We start from the raw sequence: 24,613 nt of genomic DNA on the forward strand, positions 1-24,613 counted from the left end.
TGGTTTGTAATGATTTGTCTGCTGGGCGCTGTTCTCAGATAATCGCATGGTTTGCTTTCGTAAAGTCGTACCCAGAGTAAARGGCCTGCTACTCAGCCATAAAAGCTAGAATATGCATATTAGTAGATCTGGATAGAAAACACTCTGAAGTTTCTAAAACTGTTGAATGATGTCTGTGAGTATAACAGAACTCATATGGCAGGCAAATAACCTGAGAAAAATTCCTACCAGGAAGTGGAAAATCTGAGGTTTGTAGTTTTTCAACTCTTGCTTATCCAAGATACAGTGGAAATGGGGTCATATTGCACTTCCTTAGGCTTCCACTAGATGTCAACAGTCTTTAGAACCTTGTTTGAGGCTTCTACTGTGAAGTGGGGGCGAATGAGAGGGGAATGAGTCAGAGGTCTGCCAGAGAGCCACGAGCTGACCAGGCGCGTTCACGTGAGAGAGTTAGCTTGCATACCATTGCATTTCTGAAGACAAAGGAATTCCCCGGTTGGAACATTATTGAAGATTTATGTTAAAAACATCCTAAAGATGGATTCTATACAACGTTTGAAATGTTTCTACGAACTGTAACAGAACTTTTTGACTTTTCGTCTGCACCTAGTGATCGCGAGTCATGTGAATTTTGATTACTGGGCTGAACGCGCTAACAAAAAGGAGGTATTTGAACAAATTATGGACTTCATCGAACAAAACAAACATATATTGTGGAACTGGGATTCCTGGGAGTGCATTCTGATGAAGATCAGCAAAGGTAAGTGAATATTTATAATGCTATTCTGACATCTGTTGACTACAGAACATGGCGGATATCTCTTTGGATTGTGTTGGTCTCTGAGTGCTGTACTCAGATTATTGCATGGTGTGCTTTTTCCGTAAAGTTTTCTTTTTTAAATCTGACACAGCGGTTGCATTAAGGAGAAGTGGATCTAAAATTCCATGCATAACAGTTGTATCTTTTAGCAACATTTATGATGACTATTTCTGTAAATTGATGTGGCTCTCTGCAAAATCACCGGATCTTTGGATATAAATATGAACTTTACKGAACAAAACATATATGTATTGTGTAACATGAAGTCCTATGAGTGTCATCTGATGAAGATCATCAAAGGTTAGTGATTAATTTTATCTCTATTTCTGCTTTTTGTGACTCCTCTCTTTGGCTGGTGTTTTTCTGTGACATGGCACTGACCTAACATAATCGTTTGGTGTGCTTTCGTCGTAAAGCCTTTTTGAAATCGGACACTGTGGCTGGATTTACAACAAGTGTATCTTTAAAATGGTGTAAAATACTTGTATGTTTGAGGAATTTTAATTATGGGATTTCTGTTGTTTTGAATTTGGCGCCCTGCAGTTTCACTGGCTGTTGACGAGGTGAGACGCTACCGTCCCACATACCCTAGAGAGGTCAACCAGAGCCTTACAACCTCTGGGAATTGGTCAAAGCTTGAGTGATAGTTGAGTTCAACCATTGAGATAGCAAAATTCTTGTGACACCCTCTAAATGCCCTGAATGCCTCTACTGATCCTACAGCTATTGCATGCAGTAATCATGTGCCTATGAACCAGATTAATACTGTTAGCACTGAGGCGGTGTGCCCTAGGAGGAGGTCCACTGTGAGCAGCTCACCGTGCACTAACATGAATAACATGAGCACATTCTGCTAAGCTTCCCAGTAAAGAAATGAAAAGTAAGAATCCCACAAGAAAAGGGTTCAAAATAGCCCACGTTCACATATATAGCTTAAGAAACAAGGTCCATGAAATCAATAATTTGCTAGTAACAGATGACATTCATATTTTGACTATCTCTGAAACTCACTTATTTTACCTTTATTTAACTAGGCAAGTCAGTAAAGAACACATTCTTATTTTCAAAGACGGCCTAGGAACAGTGGGTTAACTMCCTTGTTCAGGGGCAGAACAGATTCTTACCGTGTCAGCTCGGGGATTCAATCTTGCAACCTTTCTGTTACAAGTCCAACACTCTACCCACTAGGCTACCTGCCGCCCCCATACCTTTGATGATACAGTGGAAGCAATACAAGCTTATAACATTTACAAAAAATATAGAAATTCCGATGGTGGAGGTGTTGCTGTTTATATTCAGAACCAAATTCCTGTAAATATTACACAGGATCTTATGTTAAATACTGATGAAGTAATATGGCTACAGGTTCATCTGCCTGATTTGATTTGACGTAAAGCCCATTCCGGTGGGAAGCTGCTATAGACCACCAAGTGCTAACGGTAAGTATCTGGAAAACATGTGTGAAATGCTTGATAATGTATGTTATATCAACAGAGAAGTATATTTTCTGGGTGGTTTAAATATTCACTGGCTCTCATCAAGCTGCCCACTCAGGAAAAAACTTCAAACTGTAACCAGTGCCTGCAACCTGGTTCAGGTTATCAGTCAACCTACCAGGATAGTTACAAACAGCACAGGAATGATATCATCAACATGTATTGATCAATCTTTACTAATGCTGCAGAAATTAGCTTGAAAGCAGTATCCAGATCCATCGGATGTAGTGATCACAATATAGAAGCCATTTCTAGGAACACCAAAGTTAGGCTGGGCCTAATATAGTGTATAAGAAGTAATACAATACGTTTTGTGGTGATTCCTATGTTGTTGATGTAAAGAATATTTATTGGTCRGTGGTGTGTAATGAGGYGCAACCAGACGCTGCACTTGACACATTTATATGATTGCTTATTCCAGTTACTAATAAGCACGCAKCCATTAAGAAAATGACTGTAAAACTGTTAAATCCCCTTGGGTTGATGAGGAAATGAATAATGGTATGGTTGAGAGGGTTGAGGCAAAAGGAATGGCAAAAAAGATTGGCAGCCAGACTTTTGCAAATTGAGATGTCATGTGAATAAAAAAATAATAAGAAACTATACTATGAAACAAAGACAAATTACAAAGAATGAGAGTAAAAAAGCTATGGAGCACTTTAAATTACATTTTGGGGAAAAAGGCAAACTCAGCTCCAATTCATTCATTCATAAAATCACAAAACCAACTGATATTGCCAACTACTTTAATAATTTTTTCATTGGCAAGATTAGCAAATGTATACATGACATGCCAGCAATAAACACTGACATTACTATTCTTGGGTAGCGGAATTACTTTTGGTTCCCTTCAGGCCTGGGGGCACACTTTCTAATAGGCTGAAATTAAAAATATGGTAAATAGGAGTGGCAATATCGTCCGCTATTATCCTCAGTAATTTTCCATCCAAGTTGTCAGACCCCGGTGGCTTGCCATTGTTGATTGGCAACATACATTTTTTCACCTCTTCCACTTTACGTCATTCAAAATTACAATGCTTGTCTTTCATAATTTGGTCAGATATACTTGGATGTGTAAAGCACACTTTACTGGCTCAAATAGCCGACCAATTAGCCTGTTACCAACCCTAAGTAAACTTTTGGAAAAAATCCTGTTTGACCACATACAATGCTATTTTACAGTAAAGAAATTGACAACAGACTTTCAGCACGCTTATAGGGAAGGACATTCAAATGACTGATGAATGGCTGAGAGAAATCTATGATAAAAAAGATGGTGGGGGCTGTTTCGTTAGACTTCAGTGTTTTATTATCGATCATTGTCTGCTGCTGGAAAAATGTGTTATGGCTTTACACACCCTGCTATATTGTGGATAAATAGTTACCTGTATAACAGAATACAGAGGGTGTTTTTCAATGGAAGCCTCTCCAACATAATCCAGGTAAAATCAGGAATTCCCCAGCTGTCTAGGACCCTTAATTTTTCCTGTCTTTACTAACGACATGCCACTGGCTGGAATAAGTTAGCCCTAAAATGTCTAAAACTAAAAGCATTGTATTTGGTACAAATCATTCACTAAACCTCAACTAAATATTGTAATATATCATGTGGAAATTGAGCAAATTGAGATGACTAAACTGCTGGTAGTAACCCTGGATTGTAAACGATGAGTAGGGTTGATCCGAACGGTCTGACCTCACAACGACAGTCAAGAACCAAAGCTAACTGGCTAACATTGGCTAGCTACTTCCAGACAAATAATGAGAAAACACCCRACTCTGACCATTTTACTCACACTAGCAGAGCTGGTTAGGCTGTTTTCATGTTATCCAGAGCGTTGGGGACTGTAACTGCGCTGCTGGCAACATTTTAATTAGCTTTTTTGCCAACATTTACTGACACCAGCCATATTCAACGTGTGTTGAGCGTTCGTAAATTAATCTGCGCTCTCTGGCACACTCAGACGAGAGTGCTCTGAAATCGGAGTAGATGGCCAGACTGAATTTACGAACGCACTCAAAATGGTTACTTGTATAATCTTTTGTAAAGACATGTAGTTATCTAGGTAAACAACYAACCATAATCACAACTCATGACGATACTACCCTGCATGAATCTGCAGTTACATAACCAATCAGGTTCAATGTTAGCTAGCTAACATTAGGCTATAGCTAGCTAAGCAAATAGCTCTGAGATACGAATAAGGTCATACACGTAACGTTATCTAGCGAGCCAGCCAGCTAACGTTAGCTAGCTAGCGAGGTAAACAATGAACCAATCACAACTCGCTACATTACTATCCCGCATTAATCTTTAGGWAGCTAACCAACCAGGTGCAATGTTAGCTAGCTAACATTAGGCTACAGCTAGCCAAGCAAATGGCTCTTTCTGTCAAAATTAGAAACATGTAATATCTGATAATGTAGCTAGCTAGACTTTCTTACCCCTATACATCATTCATGGTTGGATGCGTCTCATGTCGGATGCCATGGTTGCCCTTAGTTTGAAGATGTAACTCCTTAGTTATCATACTCGAATTCCACTGATTTCAAAACTCAGTCCTCCAGAAAGTGGAGTTTTAATACACGATACATTCAAAAAACGCAGTGTTAGACAGGATTACCAAGACATACTGACCAGCTCAAAGACACAAGCGTGCTATATGGCAACCCAATCCGAACTCATCTCTCAGCATGACCAGCCCACTCACTATCTGAGCCAATCATGGCTAGCTGTAAGGTTGCTTCCTTTTTCTGTGGCTAAACCAACTAGGCTCGTCATTTAACAATTGTATTCATATTTACAGATGGCATACAAGTTTGTTATAAACGCACATGAAAGTTCACAGGATAGCCTTTTGAACGTAGACTTTACATTTTTATCAAAATGTTTTTTGGGGCAGAAATGCCTTCACGGACATGTGAAGTAGTGACCCGTGACATATGCCTAGTTTCCTAAAACGGGTGACATATTTCCATAGTGATAGGTGTAATGGAATGGCAGAGATAGGGAGTTGACAGTGTGAAACTCATTGCATGCTGAAGACACATTGAGCTAATTTAAATCTATTATACTGCTTGTCTGACAATTTTTTCTACCTGTCTCGGACTGTCGTGCACTGCTATGCAAGGGTCTTCTTGACATCCTCTTTCTCCGGGAGCTTACCTGCTCCAGCCGGTAGGCAGTCTCTCTGTGCAACTGCTGCAGGGCGTTCTTCGCGGCGCCATCCTGGTAAACCAGTTTGTCCCTGGACTCCTTCAGCTCCCTCAGAAGCTCCTCCACCCGGCCCTCCAACTGGGAGAGACACAAAAGACATTGTAGGGTGAAGTTGCCCCTAGACACTGATCTTAGGACTGTTTTGCATTTAGCACTAATTGCTAAGATTTGGAGGGGAAACCGATCCTAGAGCTGTATCTAGGAGAAACATCACCCAGGAGCAGCAAAGAGTAGAGGACAGGTCCGTCAGGGACAGACCTGGCTTAACCTGCCTGACTGACAAGCATGCAAACATACATAACAGTGCTACAGAAAGTATTCAAAACCCTTCACTCTATCCACATTTTTCTGTGTTACAGCCTGAATTTAAAAWGTATTAAATTTAGATTTTTTTTGTCACTGGCCTACACACAATACCCCATAATGTCAAAGTGTAATCACATTTTTCAAAATGTTTACAAATTATTTTAAAATTAAAAGCTGAAATATTTGTAGTCAATAAGTTTTRAACCTCCTTATTTACGTTTGCAATAACAAATTCTGGAGCAGAAATCAATCTGTGATTACCTCATCTCTGTACCCCACACATACAGACAAATGTAAGGTCCCTCAGTCGAGCAGTGAATTTCTAACACAYATTCAACCACAAAGACCAGGGAGGTTTTCCAATGCCTCTCCAAGAAGGGCACATATTAGTAGATGGGTGAAGAAAAAAGCAGACATTGAATATCCCTTTGAGCATGGTGAAGTTATTAAATTACACTTTGGATGGTATATTAATACAACCAAGCACTACAAAGAAACAGGCGTTGCCGGAGAAGAAGGAAACAGCTCAGGGAATTCACCCCGAGGCCAACGGTGACTTTAAAACAGTTACAGAGTTTAATGGCTTTGATAGGAGAAAACTGAGGATGGATCAACAACATTGTAGTTACTCCACAATACTAACCTAATTGACAGAGTGAAAATTAGGAAGCCTGTACAGAATAAAAATATTCCAAAACATGCATCCGGTTTGTAACAAGGCACTAAAGTAATACTGCAAAAAATGTGGCAAAGCAGTTAACACTTTGTATTCCGGACAAAAACGTATGTATGTGGCAAATCCATTACCGAGTACCTCTCTCCATATTTACAAGCATAGTGGATCATGTTATGGGTACGCTTGTAATCATTAAGGACTGCGTAGTTTTTCCAAAACGCCAAAATGTCATTGGAGATGCTTACCAAGAAAACAGTGATTGTTCCTGAGTGGCCGAGTTACAGTTAAACCTACTTGAACATCTATGGCAAGACCTGAAAATGGTTGTCTAGCAATGATCAACAACCAATTTGACAGAGCTTGCAGATGTGTGAGAAATAAATGTATTTAATTAATTTAAATTCAAGCTACAACATAACAAAATGTGGAATAGATCAAGGGGTATAAATACTTTCTGAAGGCACTGTACCTCCAAAAGGCTACAGACAGGAAATATTTAAAAAGTTTAATACAGATTTTTTATAATAACAGCGGTAAATGACAACAATTGTTTTTTAATATTTTTAGCTCTTTCATGGCGATGGGTAGTTGAGAAGACTTGGTCTATCTAAAATGCACACGCACAGACAGCAATACGTCTCGTCAATGCTCTGAAAAGACAACAAAATGAAGGACAGACAGACAGCAAATACGTCTCGTCAATGCTCTGAAAAGACAAACTGAAGGACAGACAGACAGCAATATTACAGATTACAGAGATTTGAAATGAATGTCCCAGTTGGGCTATAAAGGTTCCCTGGTTTCCATTCAAGCTGACCCATGTTTAAATAGCGGTCAAGATAAAAAATCATATCACCTATTTTGGCACTCTCAAATGAAGAGTCAAGGTGTACTGAAAATCACCAATCACGACTCAAGATTCACTGGAATCTGGTGCAGTATAAAAGCTAGTCTACATTATTTATTTATTTATTTATTCTTTAACTAGTCAAGTCAGTTAAAAACAAATTCTTATTTACAATGACGGCCTACCCCGGCCAAACCCTAACCCGGACGACGCTGGGCCAATTGTGCGACACTCGGAGCAACATCAAGAACTACAAGACATGAGTTTAGTTGGCATACAATTTTTGTGCGTTCTGGATACACCGATTCTGCTAATATTATCCGATTTCTACAATGAAGCATATAATCTGCAGAGATCTTCACTGAATTTGAGCATCTAGAATGCACTCTTTGTTTAGTCCTGGCCCTGCTATGACTATGCCTACTAAGTTAACTCCACCTGGCTTTGAAGGTCAACCGGTCATATCATGAGTTRGAGTTTATTTTTACAGGGACAGTGCACATTAATCAACGTTTCAGTAAAAGTGCCGGTTTTAGCCAGCCGGCTAATTTTCAACCGCAGTCCCTGGGCAGGTTATAGGAGGTCTGAACTTCTACCAGGGCCRGTGTTCATAAAGCGTCTCAGAGTAGAAAGGCTGATCTAGGATTAGGTCACCCTTGTCCATATAATTATGATCTAAAGAGCAACATTTATCCTAGATCAGCACTCCAATTCTGAGATGCTTTGAAAAATACAGGCCCTGGATAGAGCTGTTACGGTGACCGGTTTACCACCACACCAGCAGTCACAAATAATGACCGCAGTCAAATTCCATATGACCGTTGAGTCACAGTAACTAGGCTTCTCCAAAACTGCGCTCTGATGCCGCCAATGGTCATTAGTAGCCTACCAAATCAAACACTTCATGACAGCCCTGGCATTCAGAGTTTGAGCGCATCACGTTGCACAGCGAGAGCCAACTTCTCATAGCTGGCTGACGCATGGAATTAAATAAGTGTTCTTATAAACCCATGTTGCGCAACATTTCTATAGGCTTATACAATTGAGTGAGAAAACAGAGTTTTGATGGCCTCAATTAAAAAGCGGAGGACCCCATCAGGATTCTATAGGCTAGACCTACTATATTTATTTTGAAACGTTCCTAAAATTATGCACATTGCATCGTTTTTACAACCAGAGTAGCCTACCTGGCTGGAATGAAAATGAGCCATGGTTCTTTTCGCAAATCAAGTGCATACGGATGACGTCTTTTTTTCCCCTGTTCCGACCAAAAAATTAATTTACTCTAAAATTACATTTTGAGTATCATAGCAAAAGGTCTGAATACTTATGCAAATATTGTATTTAATTTGTAGGTTTTTTACCTTTTTTTCTATTTTTTTTCTTTTTCTTTGTCATGATGGGGATTCATGAGGAAAAACAATTATTTAATACATTTCAGAATAAGGCTGTAAACGTAACAAAARGTGAAAAAAGTGAAGGGGTCTGAATAGTTTCCGAATGTACTGTAAATAACTGTAAATACCAGAGCACAAATCTCTGAGATCTACGGACATTTCCTTGGACTTCATGGTATAGTTTGTGCTCTGACAGGCACTGTGAACAGTTGGAACTTAAGACCGGTGAGTTATTSTAAATCAAAGGAAATTGGATGCACCTGAGCTCAATTTAGCGCTGTCAGAGGAAAGGGGTGAAAAATATACAGTCGAAGTCGTTAGTTTACATGCACTTAGGTTGGAGTCATTAAAACTCGTTTTTCAACCACTCCACACATTTCTTGTTAACAAACTATAGTTTTGGCAAGTCGGTTAGGACATCTACTTTGTGCATGACACAAGTAATTTTTCCAACAATTGTTTACAGACAGATAATTTCACTTATAATTCACTGTATCACAATTCCAGTTGGTCAGAAGTTTACATGCACTAAGTTGACTGTGCCTTTAAACAACTTGTAAATGGCTTTAGCAGCTTCTGATAAATTATGTCAATTAGCCTGAGTCAATTGGAGGTGTACCTGTGGATGTATTTCAAGGCCTACCTTCAAACTCAGTGCCTCTTTGCTTGATATCATGGGAATATCAAAAGAAATCAGCCAAGACCTCAGAAAAAAAAGTCTGGTTCATCCTTGGGAGCAATGTACAAACGCCTGAAGGTACCACGTTCATCTGTACAAACAATAGTACGCAAGTATAAACACCATGGGACGACGCAGCCGTCATACCGGTCAGGAAGGAGACGCTTTCTGCCTCCTAGAAATGAACGTACTTTGGTGCGAAAAGTGCAAATCAATCCCAGAACAACAGCAAAGGACCCTGTGAAGATGCTGGAGGAAACAGGTACAAAAGTATCTATATCCACAGTAAAACGAGTCCTATATCGACATAACCTGAAAGGCCGCTCAGCAAGGAAGAAGCCACTGTTCTAAAACAGCCATAAAAAAGCCAGACTACGGTTTGCAACTGCACATGGGGACAAAGATCGTACTTTTTGGAGAAATGTCCTCTGGTCTGAAAAAAAATGACCATCGTTATGTTTGGAGGTAAAAGGGGGAGGATTGCAAGCTGAAGAACACCATCACAAACGTGAAGCACGGGGTAGCAGCATCATGCTGTGGGGGTGCTTTGCGGCAGGAGGGACTGGTGCACTTCACAAAATAGATGGCATCATGAGGGAGGAAAATGATGTGGATATATTGAAGCAACATCTCAAGACATCAGTCAGGAAGTTAAAGCTTGGTCGCAAATGGGTCTTCCAAATGGACAATGACCCCAAGCATACTTCCAAAGTTGTGGCAAAATGGCTTAAAGAAAACAAAGTCAAGGTATTGGAMTGGCCATCACAAAGCCCTGACCTCAATCCTATAGAAAATGTGTGGGAAGAACTAAAAAAGTGTGTGCGAGCAAGGAGGCCTACAAACCTGWCTCAGTTACACCAGCTCTGTCAGGAGGAATGGGCCAAAATTCACATAACTTATTGTGGTGTGGGTAGCTTGTGGAAGGCTAGCCGAAACATTTGACCCAAGTTTAAATTGTTTAAGGCAATGCTACCAAATACTAATTGAGTGTATGTAAACTTCTGAACCACTGGGAATGTGATGAAAGAAATAAAAGCTTAAATAAATAAATCATTCCCTCTACTATTATTCTGACATTTCACATTCTTAAAATAAAAAGGTTTTTAATCAAAGTCACACAAATAAATCTAAATTAAGCACACAGTGCATTCAGAAAGTATTCAGACCACTTCCCTTGTTGCACATTGTTACATTACAGCCTTACTCTAAAATGGATTTTAAAAATTGAGGATTTTATCTACACAAAATAGCCCCATAATGACAAAGCAAAAACATTTGTCTAATTTATTAAAAATAAAAAAACAGAAATACCTTATTTACATAAGTATTGAAACCGTTTGCTAAAAGACTCGAAATTGAGCTCAGGTGCATCCTGCTGCCATTGATAATCCTTGAGATGTTTCTACAACTTGATTGGAGTCCACCTGTGGTAAATTCATTTGATTGGACATGATTTGGAAAGGCGCACACCTGTCTATATAAAAGGTTGACAGTGCATGTCAGAGGAAAAACCAAGCCATGAGGTCCAAGGAATAGAACGTAGAGCTCCGAGACAGGATTGTGTCGAGGCACAGATCTGGGGAAGGGTACCAAAACATTTCTGCAGCATTGAAGGTCCCTAAGAACACAGTGGACCACCAAGACTCTWCCGGCCAAATTGAGCAGTCAAGGGAAAAGGGCCTTGATCAGGGAGGTGACCAAGAACCCGATAGTCACTCTGACAGAACTCCAGAGTTCCTCTGGGAGAACCTTCCAGAAGGACAACCATCTCCTGCAGCATTCTACCAATCCGGCCGAGTGGCCAGACAGAAGCCACTCCTCAGTAAAAMGCACGACAGCCCGCTTGGATTTTGCCAAAAGGCACCTAAAGGACTCAAAACCATGAGAAACAAGATTCTCTGGTCTGATGAAACKAAGATTGAACACTTTGGTTCACCTTTCAACAAGATAACAACACAACAAAGATAATGCAGGAGTTGCTTTGGGACAAGTCTCAATGTCCTTGAGTGGCTCAGCCAGYGCCCAGACTTGAACCCGATCGAACATCTCTGGAGAGACCTGAAAATGTGGCAGTGGCCCTCCCCACACAACCTGACAGAGCTTGAGAGGATCTGCAGAGAAGAATGGGAGAAACACCCCAAATACAGATGTGCCAAGCTTGTATAGCATCATACCCAAGAAGACTCAAGGTTGTAATCGCTGGCAAAGGTGCTTCAAAGTACCGAGTAAAGGGTCTGAATACTTATGGTAATGTATTTAAATTTAAAAAAGTGAAATTACATTACCCCCCCAGAAAATGACCTGTTTTTGCTTTGTTATTATGGGGTATTGTGGGTAGATTGATGAGGGGGGAAAACGATTTAATCAATTTTAGAATAAGGCTGTAACATAACAAAATGTAAAAAGTCTAGGGGTCTGAATACTTTCCAAATGCATTGTATAGGAYGACCCGTTTCAAATTATAAACTTTAACCGCTCAATACAGAATAGTCCCTTGGAAATCGGTTGGGAACAATATACTTTGTATTTTATTCAGCTATGTTCAATTGTATACTTCTTACTATAAAATAATGCCACGGGAATTACAAGCACACCTTTCTGCTAAATGAACAAGTGTAGCCCACATTGCCAGATCAAGGCCTAACATAGGGACGACTCAGAATATGCTATTCGGTTCTTCTGAAATAGGCTACATTTTCTTCATATCATGTTTCTTTAGACCTGCCTAAAATAAKTAGATTTACTGTGATGGTGTAGGCTATATTAAATAGATTTATTAGACATTTTAAAATGTAGATGTTCCAAAAGGTCTGCATCAGTGGCTTTTAGGCTATGCATGGAAGCCCGGAGATGCTAAAAGTGTTTATTAACAGTCGATTACCATCAGACCGGCAGTTATTTGCATTACCGACAACAGCCCTAGCCAGGCAAAAGAGGATGGGCTCCACCTCAAGAGTAAGATTTCTCAACAGGCAGTTTTCTCTTGCCATCATGGCTTGATCTTTAAAAGTTCAACCTGGGTTTTCATTAGTACTGTAGGTTGAGATGTATTTGTGGGGGGGGGAAACAGTATTATTACGGCATCAGTATCATTATTCACAATTGAGTGAACTTGTAGCATCTCCGTAAACTACCGATGTTAYATGATTCAAATGGGAAACTCAGGTGAGAAGAGAGCTCTTCACTGATGTCTAAKTGGAAACCGTTGGAGTGAGAAGTAAGCCAGCCTTGTCCGAGCCAGACAGCCCATAAGGGAACAGCCATGAGGCAGCTTGATGGACGTGACACCAGTCTGGAGTTGGAGTGCTCACCTTCTTCACGGTGCCCATGTGCTTTTTCTCAGTCTCCACCCTCCTCTTCAGTTCTTCCCTCATGGTGTCCTTCTCTGAGCAGATACCCAGGACCAGCTCCTGGTGCTTGTTGTTTTCATCCAGTAGCCTATAAGGTAAGGGTACAGCCACACAGACGCATGAACAGAGATGGAAATTGTATATGAAGTATGTTTATGTCCTTCAAAAGTACAAGATCTCTATTTAAAAGCATAACTTAGCCTAACTTTTCAAATAGACAAGAGGGCATCTTCTACAGAACAAGTTTGGGAMATTTCAGCTTGTGATTGCAGAACGTGCATAAAAATATCATAGGATAATTCATCTATCCACAAAAAAGGCAGGGATATACAGTAGACCTACACTGGTATCATGTGAATGTTTACTTGGCACATAATATACCAAATTATAGCGACATACAACTTGTAAGAATATTTTTAAGATAAATACACCACAAATACTAAAGGTCAAGAGGGAATTAACGATCAATGGAAATAGTGTTTTTTCTGTAAAAGGGAATTAATGATCAATGGGTCAGAGACATGGGAGGAATTTGTCTAGGCATTAAGCCTGAAACAAGATACTTGTTATCTCGCCATTGGCCAAGTTTTATTGCAAGGAATTCTAATTGGTCAACCACAGGCTAGGGTTGGGTTATAAAACTACGTCCTGTCCCTTTGTTCTGTAGAGAGAATCACTGAGGACAGGGGAGAATGAACATCTACCTCTCAGTATAACATCTATGATTTGTCCCCTTTGAATAAACCCATTTTTCTCCCCCTGATTTGCTTTGGGGTCTGTGTTATTGAAGAGTAACATAAACTGCTAACAAACTTCATGACTTTGTTACACATCACCATGGTATTTATTACCTTTTGATGGCCTTTTCCTGCTGCACATACTTGTACTGGATGCACTTCTCGAAAACCATTGGGGAGCCGTCCTGGTCAGACTGCATGCCATTTACATGGGYTCCACCCTTGCGCCCCCCTCCCCCTCTCTCGGGCAGCTGGCAGGAGAACAACTCCTGCTCCAGCTCATCCAATAGGGACTCCTCAGAGACCGACCGCTGGATCTGAGTCATGAGCTTGCGGCTGCAGTCCGTGTCGTAGGGGCTGGGCGAAGAGTTGGTGTTCGTGCGGGCCATCGTTCGTGGACTGGAAATTCCAGGGTCTGCAAAGGCAGAGCTGGGTGTGGAGGGCGTGGCTGGGCTATTGGTGACTACTGAACCTTGAATGACGTTTTCCTTTGTGGGGGAGGGTTCCACGGAGCATTTGAGGAGGCCATCGACAACAGCTGGTTGAGATTCTGCGTCTCTGTTCGGAATAGAGGTTGAGCAGTCACCCACTCCAACTAGAATAGCGGGTGGAGATTCCACTGCCTTGCCCGGAAGCGACGACAAGCTTTCTATCGTCACCTCCAAAACCGAGTTGGTGCTTTCCATTACCTCATCCAAGACCGAGAATGGACGTTCAGTTGTCCCATCTACAAGAGTTCTTGCGTCTTCCATTGAGGCTGTCCCAATGTCACAGCTAATGTCCACATTGACAGACTCCTCTCCACCCTCTTGCTGGCACTTATTCTTCTTCTTGTGTTGTATCCCATCTCCCTCCAGACTCTCCTGTTCGACGTCATTCCCCCTTTCTGCACAGACCTCATTTTCCTCCATCGTTGTGTCACTCCTGTTGCTCCCTGATAACCCCTTCGGCAGGGAGTTGACCTCTGACCCCTGGGTCAGGTCTGAGGCAGAGGCTGGGTCAGACTGCTCCATGGTTTTCCTCAGCTTCACACCTGACAGACAGAGACAGAGAGGGATGATGGGTAGAGAGAGATGAATGGGAATGAAAGTCTGACATCACTAACTAAGTAATATGAAACACTTCCAGCATAAATTGCACATATAGCCTAGGCCTAGAGGATACTAGAGGTTGACCGATTAATCGGAATGGGCGATTAAATCGGGGCCGATTTCGAGTTTTCATAACAATCGGAAATCGGTATTTTTGGGCACCGATTTGCCYATATTTTTTWTTTTTTTTAACACCTTAATTTAATCTTTATTTAACTAGGCAAGTCAGTTAAGAACARATTCTTATTTTCAATGACGGCCTAGGAACYAGGCAGAACGACAGATTTTTWAACTTTAGCTTGATGGGAAACCACTTTCTGTCAAAATTAGAAAACGTGTAATATCTGAAAATGTAGCTAGCTAACGCAGGACTATCTTAACCGTATACATCKTCATGCATGATGGACGTGTCTCCCTGTCACGGATGCCATGCCACGGTCGCCCTTAGTTTGAAGATGTAATCCGGAGACAGGTGTTTTCTCCATCTCTTTTGCCATCGTACTGAAATTCCACTAGTTTCAAAACTTGATTCTCCAGAAAGTGGAAAGCAACACTTATGCAGCTTCACTACAAAATACTTCTTTCTTTTTTTTTAACCGCATTCGACAGGATTACCAACACAGACTGACAAACTCAAATAGACAAAAGCCATCTACGGCAGACTAATCCGAACTCCTCTCTCGGCATGTCCAGCCCACTCATTATCTCAGCCAATCATGGCTAGTGGGAAGGTTGCTGACTTTTTCTGTGGCTAAACCAACAAGGCTCGTAATTTATCAATTTTATTCGTATTTAAGGCACTTGAAAGTTCACATGTTCCAGAAGGCATTTCTACAAAAAACTGCATTTTGATAAAAAAAATATGTTTTTACGTTCAAACGGCTCTCCATGGAAGTCGTGACTTGCGACATACGCCTAGTTTCCCGAATCGGGTCACATATAGGCCCTACACGCACCGCACACAGCAGGGCTTGACATTCAGGTAAATTTGCCAGTGGCACACCGGGKCAGTGCCAAAAGAAAGCTACTGGCACAAATGACAAAAAAAATACTGACACGGGTCAAGATCTGACAGGAAAGCCAATAATGCATTCATCATTTCAATAGCAGGTGATTTTGTCTTTCATTTGAGGGCTGAGAAAGTAGCCTATACAGGGTTCATACAGTCATTTGCAAGTCAAATTCACGCACTTACAATATATTCTTTAAAGCACTTAACCCTACAACCGATGGGTGTCAAACTAATGAGCAGTCATTCTGACTGCAACATTATAACAGTGTAATTAATATATTTCAAATATGCTATAGCAAAAACAATAATTTGGTTGCGTTTATGAAGGCCTTGAGTAACAGAATACGATTTGTATGTTATTTCCAATAACACAACAGCATTTATTAGTTTATGTTACTGTAGGCTTTATGAGGGAAAAAAATTCAAGGTTATTATTCATGGYGTGCCTTTGTTACAACTATGAAACAGAAAGCATGTGTTGGAAGATGGTAACTTATTTTTAATAACGACAAAATAACATTTWAAAAAACCAACCACGGTCAAAATTCGGGCAGTCAAATGATGAAAACATCAGCAGCTTAAACATTATTATAAGCACTAASTGGCCTTGATAAATAGTGAAACTCAACACAAAATAAATAATGGCATTATAATGAATATACAGTACCAGTCAAAAACTAAACACACCTACTAATTAAAGGGTTTTTCTTTATTTGTACTATTTTCTACATTGTAGAATAATAGTGAAGACATCAAAACTATGAAATAACACGTGACCCGATTCAGGAAACTAGGCTCATGAAACGTAAATTTAATTTTTATCAAAATGTTTTTTGGGGCAGAAATAACGTCTCGAACATGTGAACTTTCATGTGCCTTAATACCAAACTTGTATGCAATCTGAAAATACAAATACATTGTAAAATTACGAGCCTAGTTGGTTAAGCCACAGAAAAAGACAACAATCTTCCCGCTAGCCATGATTGGCTCAGATAATGAGTGGGCTGGACATGCCGAGGGATGAGTTTGGATTGGTCTGCCATTTAGCACGCTTCTGTCTATTTGAGCTGGTCAGTATGTATAATTAATCCAGTCTAACACAACTTTTTTTTAAATGTATTGCGTAGTAAAAAAATTAAATAAAAGACTCCACTATGCAAGTATCCATTTCAATAGAATGTCACTGCAACAACTGTTTCAGAGCACTCTTGTCTGAGTYTGCCAGAGTACAGAATAACTGATGAATTTAAGAACACTCAACACCAGTTGAATATAGTGTGTCAGTAAACGTCGGCAAAAAAGCATAATTAAATTGTTGCGGGAATGTTAGCTAGCTAACATTGAACCTATTTGGTTAACTTTAGCTAGCTATGACAATCAGTTTGTATTGCTAGTACTCTATGGATTAGGATTATGGTTCATTGTTCAGCTAGCATGTCTAAACGAAAGACTCCACTTTGCCAGATGATTACATGACCCATCAAGTTAGCCAGGTGTGTATGACGGTGATTACAGCGATCTGGAATGTCTTTCAGCATCCGTAGAACACGCCGGACTCTCCTTCACAAATCATACAAGGAGAATGGTCGAATGCCTCCCATCAAACAACTAAACTCAGCAACAAAAGAAACGTCCCTTTTCAGGACCCTGTCTTTCAAAGATAATTTGTAAAAATCCTAATACCTTCACAAATCATTGTAAAGGGTTTAAACACTGTTTATGGTTCATTGAACAAGCATGGGAAACAATTAATTAACATGCACCTGTGGAACGGTCATTAAGACACAAACAGCTTACAGACGGTAAGCAATTAAAAGGTCACAGTTATGAAAACTTAGGACACCAAAGAGGCCTTTCTACTGACTGAAAAACACCAAAAGAAGGATGAGTACTGCAGATGTGGCCAGGGCAATAAATTGCCATGTCCGTATTGTGAGACGCCTAAGACAGAGCTACAGGGAGACAGGACGGAAGCTGATCGTCCTCGCAGTGGCAGACCACATGTAACAAACACCTGCACATGATCGGAACATCCGAACATCACACCTGCGGGACAGGTACAGGATGGCAACAACAACTGCCCGAGTTACACCAGGAACGGTCGGATTCGCGTTTATCGTCGAAGGAATGAACGTTACACCGAGGCCTGTTCTCTGGAGCGGGATCGATTTGGAGGTGGAGGGTCCGTCATGGTCTGGGGCGGTGTGTCACAGCATCATCGGACTGAGCTTGTTGTCATTGCAGGCAATCTCAACACTGTGCGTTACAGGGAAGACATCCTCCTCCCTCATGTGGTATCCTTCCTGCAGGCTCATCCTGACGTGAATCTCCAGCATGACAATGCCACCAGCCATACTGTGCGTGATTTCCTGCAAGACAGGAATGTCAGTGTTCTGCCATGGCCAGCGAAGAGCCCGGATCTCAATCACATTGAGCACATCTGGGACCTGTTGGATCGGAAGGTGAGGACTAGGGCCAGTCCACCCAGAAATGTCCGGGAACTTGCAGGTGCATTAGTGGGAACTTGCAGGTACATCTCACTACAAGAACTGGAAAATCTGGTGCAGTCCATGAGGAGGACATGTACTGCAGTATTTAATGCAGCTGGTGGCCACACCAGATAGTGACTGTTACTTTTGACCTTTGTTCAGGGAGACATTCAATTTCTGTTAGTCACATGTCTTTGGAGCTTGTTCACTTTATGTCTCAGTTGTTGAATCTTGTTATGTTCAAATAGTTTGCTGACAGTAAACGCAGTTGACAGTGAGAGGATAATTCTTTTTTTGCTGAGTTTATATATTAGATAATGCAATAATGTTACCAGGACGCCACCCAGGACAAACACTTTGGTGGAAAGCTGCTGCCATCCCATGTGACAAAAGCAGCAGTGTGGCGTCTCTACAAGGAATCGATAACTAGGGTTGCAAAGGGTCAGAAACTTTCCGGTAAATTTTCTGAATATTTCTATTATTATATATTATTTTAGTTAAGCCCGGGAATTTGGGGAATTTTACTTAAATTCATTTTAAAAAGTTAGATTACAACATTGAACCTTTTTTGTGGAATACACAAGGCAATTCTAGGTCTTCTAGAAGAAAAAGAAACGCACACCTATTTAGGCGAGGTGCTGGCTAGCGGAGTAGAAAACTTGAAAATAAAGGAGAGCCGCACACTCTAGGAGCTCAGATGCAAAAATATTTAATTTACCAACGTTTCGACAGGCAAGCTGTCTTCATCAGGGTACAATCGCAGACACTGCGGGATGACTCGTTTATATATAGTGTCAAGACACACAGGTGTCTGTAATCATGGCCAAGAGTGGCCTAATATCATTGGTTAATTTCTCAAATATTAAAATGGCATAGAAAGAGCAACATACAATAAATACAAATGGATAACATACGATCATAGACTCACTTAAGACCACACAAGCCTACAAACAASCACAATGGCAAAGTCACAACAATCACAACAATCACAAGAATGGCTTCAGATCAAAGTCCACGTTYAGACCYAAGGGAGCAAGGGTCTTTAAATTAAATATCCAAGCAGCCTCTCGTCTTAACAATAAATMATCAAGGTCACCCCCTCTCCTAGGGAGGGTGACATGTTCGATGCCAATATAACGCAAAGATGAAATCGAGTGGCCTGCCTCCAAAAAGTGGGCCGCAACTGGGTAGGTCAAGTTTTTGGCTCCTAATGGTGCTACGATGCTCTGAGATACGTATTTTAATTCAGCTTTGTTTTACCCACATCTTTTTACCACAAGGACAAGTTTTAAGATAAATAACTGCCTTAGTGGAGCAGTAATAACACCTTTGTTGGGATCAATTTCCCTGTTTGTGGGTGTTTGAAGGATCTGCTTTATAAGTGCCATTGCATTGGGCACAGCATTCACTTATAATTTCCATCCAGTAGGGGCGCAAATAGACGTTGTTCAGGATATTCTTGGGGGGTTAAATCAGAGTGTACCAATTGGTCTCTGAGATTTCTGCCCGCGAAATACGACCAAGGGAAGGTCCGAAAACACATTACCGATCGGATTTAAGAATATGCAAATGTTTGTGAACGATTCCCTTAATTTGTTCAGAGCGCTTTGAATAGCGGGTAGTTAGAATGCAAGAATGCGTCTTTTTGCGAGACTGCCCTTGAAAAAGGTCATGTCTCGTTTTGTTTTGAATTTTCTCAATGGAATATTAATCTGATCATTTTTTGTACCCCTCTCCTTGAACTTTTTTGCGTCTCAGCCATATTTCTGTGTCGAAATCTGATTGTTTTTTGCAAATTCTTTTGATTCGACAGAATTGGCTGTAGGGAACTATTTTTCAAGGGAAGTGGTGACAACTGTCAGCCCTCAATAAACTGTTACGTCAGTAGGTTCCTGTAAAGATAGTGTATAAGAACATTATTTTCACACAAGATCAGAAGAATTTAGTCTTCTAGCATATTTTGGTTAAACTATCCACTATTCAAAGTAATTGCAACACTCTGCATGCACAGTGGCACTCTTCCATCACATGTACAGCTGATTCTCAAGATCTTGCACACTAATGAGATGCTATTGAGCCACACTACTACAGTCGTGGCCAAAAGTTTTGAGAATGACACAAATATTAATTTCCACAAAGTTTGCTGCTTCAGTGTCTTTAGATATTTTTGTCAGATGTTACTATGGAATACTGAAGTATAATTACAAGTAGAGGTCGACCGATTAATCGGAATGGCGATTTAATTAGGGCCGATTTTGGACGCCGATTTTGACGATAATATTATTATTATTTTATTTTTTTACACCTTTATTTAACTAGGCAAGTCAGTTATAGAGACACACACTTATTTTCTATTGTATCAGGCCTAGAACGGTGGGTTCAGAGCTGGTGTGTTAACTGCTTGTTCAGGGCAGAACGACAGATTTTTACCTTGTCAGCTCAGGGATTCAATCTTTGCACATTTACGGTTAACTAGTCCAATGCTCTACCACCTGCCTCACGAGGAGCCGCCTGTTCGCGAATGCAGTAAGAAGCCAAGGTAAGTTGCTAGCTAGCATTAAACTTATTTTTTTGAAAAAACAATCAATCATAATCACTAGTTATAACTACACATGGTTGATGATTTACTAGTTTATCTAGCGTGTCCTGCGTTGGAAATAATCGATGCAGTGCGCATTTGCGAAAAGGACTGTAGTTGCTCCAACGTGTACCTAACATAAACATCAATGCCTTTCTTAAAATCAATACAAGAAGTATATATTTTTAAACCTGCATATTTAGCTAAAAGAAATCCAGGTTAGCAGGCAATATTAACCAGGTGAAATTGTGTCACTTCTCTGGTTCATTGCACGCAGAGTCAGGGTAATATGCGACAGTTTGGGTTGCCTGGCTCATTGCGAACTAATTTGCCAGAATTTTACGTAATTATGACATAACATTGAAGGTTGTGCAATGTAACAGCAATATTTAGACTTATGGATGCCACCCGTTAGATAAAATACGAGACGGTTTCCGTATTTCACTGAAGAATAAACGTTTTGTTTTTGAGATGATAGTTTCTGGATTCGACATATTAATGACCTAAGGCTCGTATTTCTGTGTGTTATTTTGTTATAATTAGTCTATGATTTGATAGAGCAGTCTGACTGAGCGATGGTAGGCACAGCAGCAGGACTTAAACGTTAGCTTTCTTACATGGCACTATTGCACTTTATGGCACATATTGCACTTTTATTTTCTTCCAACACTTTGTTTTTGCATTATTTAAACCAAATTGAACATGTTTCATTTTTATTGTGGCTAAATTGATTTTATTGATGTATTATATTAAGTAAAAATAACTGTTCATTCAGTATTGTTGTAATTGTCATTATTACAAACAAAAATAATAATAATAAAAAATTAATCGGCCGATTAATCGTTATCGACTTTTTTTGGTCCTCCAATAAATCGGTATCGGTGTTGAAAAACATAATAGGTCGACCTCTACTCACAACAGCACCAAAGCTAACTGGCCAACGCTGGCTAGCTATTTCCAGACAAATGAGAGAACACCTCACTCTGACCATTTTACTGACACCAGTCACATTCAACGGGTGTTGAGCACTCGTAAATTCATTATTCTGCACTCTGGTACACTCAGACGAGAGTGKKCTGAAATCAGAGTAGATAGCCAGAGCGAATTTACYAAAGCACCCGAGTGTCCAGCTAAGAATGACAGGAATAATYWAGTCAATAAACATTGGGTAGTTAGTTAGATAGTTAATATACTGGCAAGTTTGATGTATAAGTAGCCAACTAACTTTAGCTAACAACATACCGGTACATACTGCTGTAYTGATACGCTATGTTGTTSGTAAGGACAGCGTAGCTAACAAATTGTCAGCCAATATAACGTGAAAGGTAAATTATTGTTAAAGTCATTAATTTATTACATTGCTCAACATTTTCTTAACATTTCTTATAGGTTAAAGCAATGAATGTGTCCCCTCTTGTTGTACTTCCGCTGCATATTGTCCTCCGTTTTCTTCAAATCTGAAAACGTTGTGAAGGCACGCCCATTTTCTTAAGCATTGCATTATGGGCCCTAAAAGCACGGAAAGTGTCCACTGCTGATATACTTCGTATTTTGGCGAATTTAGTACGACATCCGGGAACTTTTTGTATACTAACTATATCCATACTATGACCAATAAGCATACTATATACTCAATTTACGTCACAAATAGTATGGTTAGTATGAGTATTRGAACACAACTTAAGTATTTTGGAACCCCATGAGTGAAGGTTCTCTAGAAAAGGATGTGGGCAGTGTTAATTCAAGATGGCACGAGTTCCATATAACTAGGATTCTTGTAATGACTCTGCCTGTGTCAAAAGTCAATAACGTAACTTAGCTACATACCCTATATAACAAGTACAACCAACGTTTGTATACAAGCCTATCTACCTTAAAAAGCTGTAGGTGGATAGACAGCTTACGTTAGCTAGCTCATATGCTGCGTTTAGAACAACTGGGAACTCGGAAACATACGAAGTCATGACGTCGGTGATCTTCAGGTCGGAGAGTCGGAGCTCTAGAAATTGGCCCGAGTTGGGTTAACGTTCAAAAGATTTTTCCTAGTCGGAGTTCGTTTTTTCCCCGAGTTCCCAGTTGTTTTGAATGTGGCAATATGATGCATAGCTGGTATTCTGGCTAGCGCAAATCACATTGAATGCCATATCTATTGAATATTGATGTTGAAGTCATTTTATATCTAGTAATAATACAACGACCAATAGAAATASCTAGCTAAAAACATCTAGCAAGTTAGCTTACGTTACCTAGCTAACGTTAGCTAACGATAGCTAGCTAAACAACGCGTTAGCTACCACAAATGTATTCTGTTAAGTAGACAGAAAATAAGATACATTGATAGTTTGCATTGCAAATACCCACCTTATATGATATATCCATTTTGTAAGGTTCCGATGTTACAAAAAAATCGACACTTTCCTTGACAGCTGATCCAGCTCAGCTGGTTACCCCCAACAAGTCGCTAAGGTGACAGTAGCACCAGAGACGGAAWAGATAACGAGACACCCCTCACGCTTTTCCCCAGGTTTTTTTTCTGGTTGAATGAAAGTCAATGAACTAAGTAGACCAACCCGGAAGTGACAATCGTAAAAGTCCTGAGGGAACTATTGACCACTATACTACGACCACGTGAAGGTCCTATCTTCATTAGTCCACCATCTTTGGTGACACATCAACAAATATGGCCACTGCAGGAAAGATCCTTACTAGATTGAAGTGAACGGGAAGATGGCGGAAGTGGATGCTGAGTTCGAATTAAGCAGCGCGTCGAGTAAATTTGGTGAAGACGAATGTTGTGAATCGACAACAGAAGTAGCGAAAACTGGAACTAAAAGGAAATMGTCTAAAATTGGATTAGAGGATACGTGTCTAAATGATAATGAATCGCTTCTTGTTGCGATGCGTTTGTTGAGTAAGGATGCATATGTGGGAAACCCGTTTGAGGTGTCAAATGGTGAAGTATGGAAAAGTGGAGTCTATCAGAGTGACCAGGAGTGGTCTTATTTTGATTAACTGTATTCATGAAGAACAGAGGAAGATTGCATTGGGCAAAATAATCTGGAAAACAGAAGTTGTGTTTTGAACTTCGGAAGAGAGCACCCGTCCAGTGGTGTAAAAATACTTGAAAGTACTACTTAAGTCGTTTTTMGGGGTATCTGTATTTTACTTTACTATTTATAMTTCTTACAACTTTTACTCCACTACATTCCTTAAGAAAATAATGTACTTTCTACTCCATACATTTTCCCTGACACCCAAAAGTACTAGTTACATTTTGAATGCTTAGCAGGACAGGAATTCATGCACTTAAACACAAACTACCTGGTCATCCCTACTGCATCTGATCTGGCGGACTGACTWAACACAAATGCTTTGTTTGTAAAWTATGTCTGAGTGTTGGAGTGTGCCCCCTGGCTATCTGTAAATGTTTAGTTTTTTTTAATAAAGATTTGTGTTGTCTGGTTTGCTTAATASAAAGAATTTGAAATTATTTGTAATTTTGATACTTAAGTATATTTAAAACCAAATACATTTAGACTTTTAATCGAGTAGTAATTTACTGGGTGACAAACTTTTACTTGAGTCATTTTCTATTACGCTATCTTTACATTTCCTCAAGTATGACAATTGGGTACTTTTTTCCCACCACTGCACACGTCAAATTAGTCATCTCCGGCTTGACGACATATGTTCGGGTTGAATAACTGAAAATAATTCCTGGTGAGGTTGGTGCCCAGTGTCTGACCCGGTGGGTGAAAGGAGACAAATAAGAAACTCTGTCGGTCCTGTTGTTTTTTTTTATAAAGAGCAAATACCTACACATGTGAAGTGAACAGTGTGATGAACCCATCATCGTTGCAGTGATGATTGAGTATCAAACATCTAAAGAACAATAAATACCCAGGTATTGATGGAATT

At 40.1% G+C, this 24,613-nt stretch overlaps 1 protein-coding gene across 1 annotated transcript in view; it reads right to left on the bottom strand.

The window, feature by feature from the left end:
* The window catches only part of ccdc186 (coiled-coil domain-containing protein 186), a 114,876-nt gene extending 91,388 nt beyond the window's left edge, over nt 1–23,488 (bottom strand). The window contains exons 1-4 of the mRNA XM_024005179.2: nt 23,057–23,488; nt 13,640–14,558; nt 12,750–12,876; nt 5,483–5,611 (exon numbers count right to left, since the gene is read on the bottom strand). Of these exons, the coding sequence (XP_023860947.1) occupies nt 5,483–5,611; nt 12,750–12,876; nt 13,640–14,538 (1,155 nt within the window). The 5' untranslated portion in view covers nt 14,539–14,558; nt 23,057–23,488. The remainder of the gene's footprint in view (nt 1–5,482; nt 5,612–12,749; nt 12,877–13,639; nt 14,559–23,056) is intronic.
* Between the last annotated feature and the right edge of the window lie 1,125 nt (nt 23,489–24,613).

The sequence above is a fragment of the Salvelinus sp. IW2-2015 genome, linkage group LG17 (assembly GCF_002910315.2).
Source record: "Salvelinus sp. IW2-2015 linkage group LG17, ASM291031v2, whole genome shotgun sequence".
NCBI lineage: Eukaryota > Metazoa > Chordata > Actinopteri > Salmoniformes > Salmonidae > Salvelinus > Salvelinus sp. IW2-2015.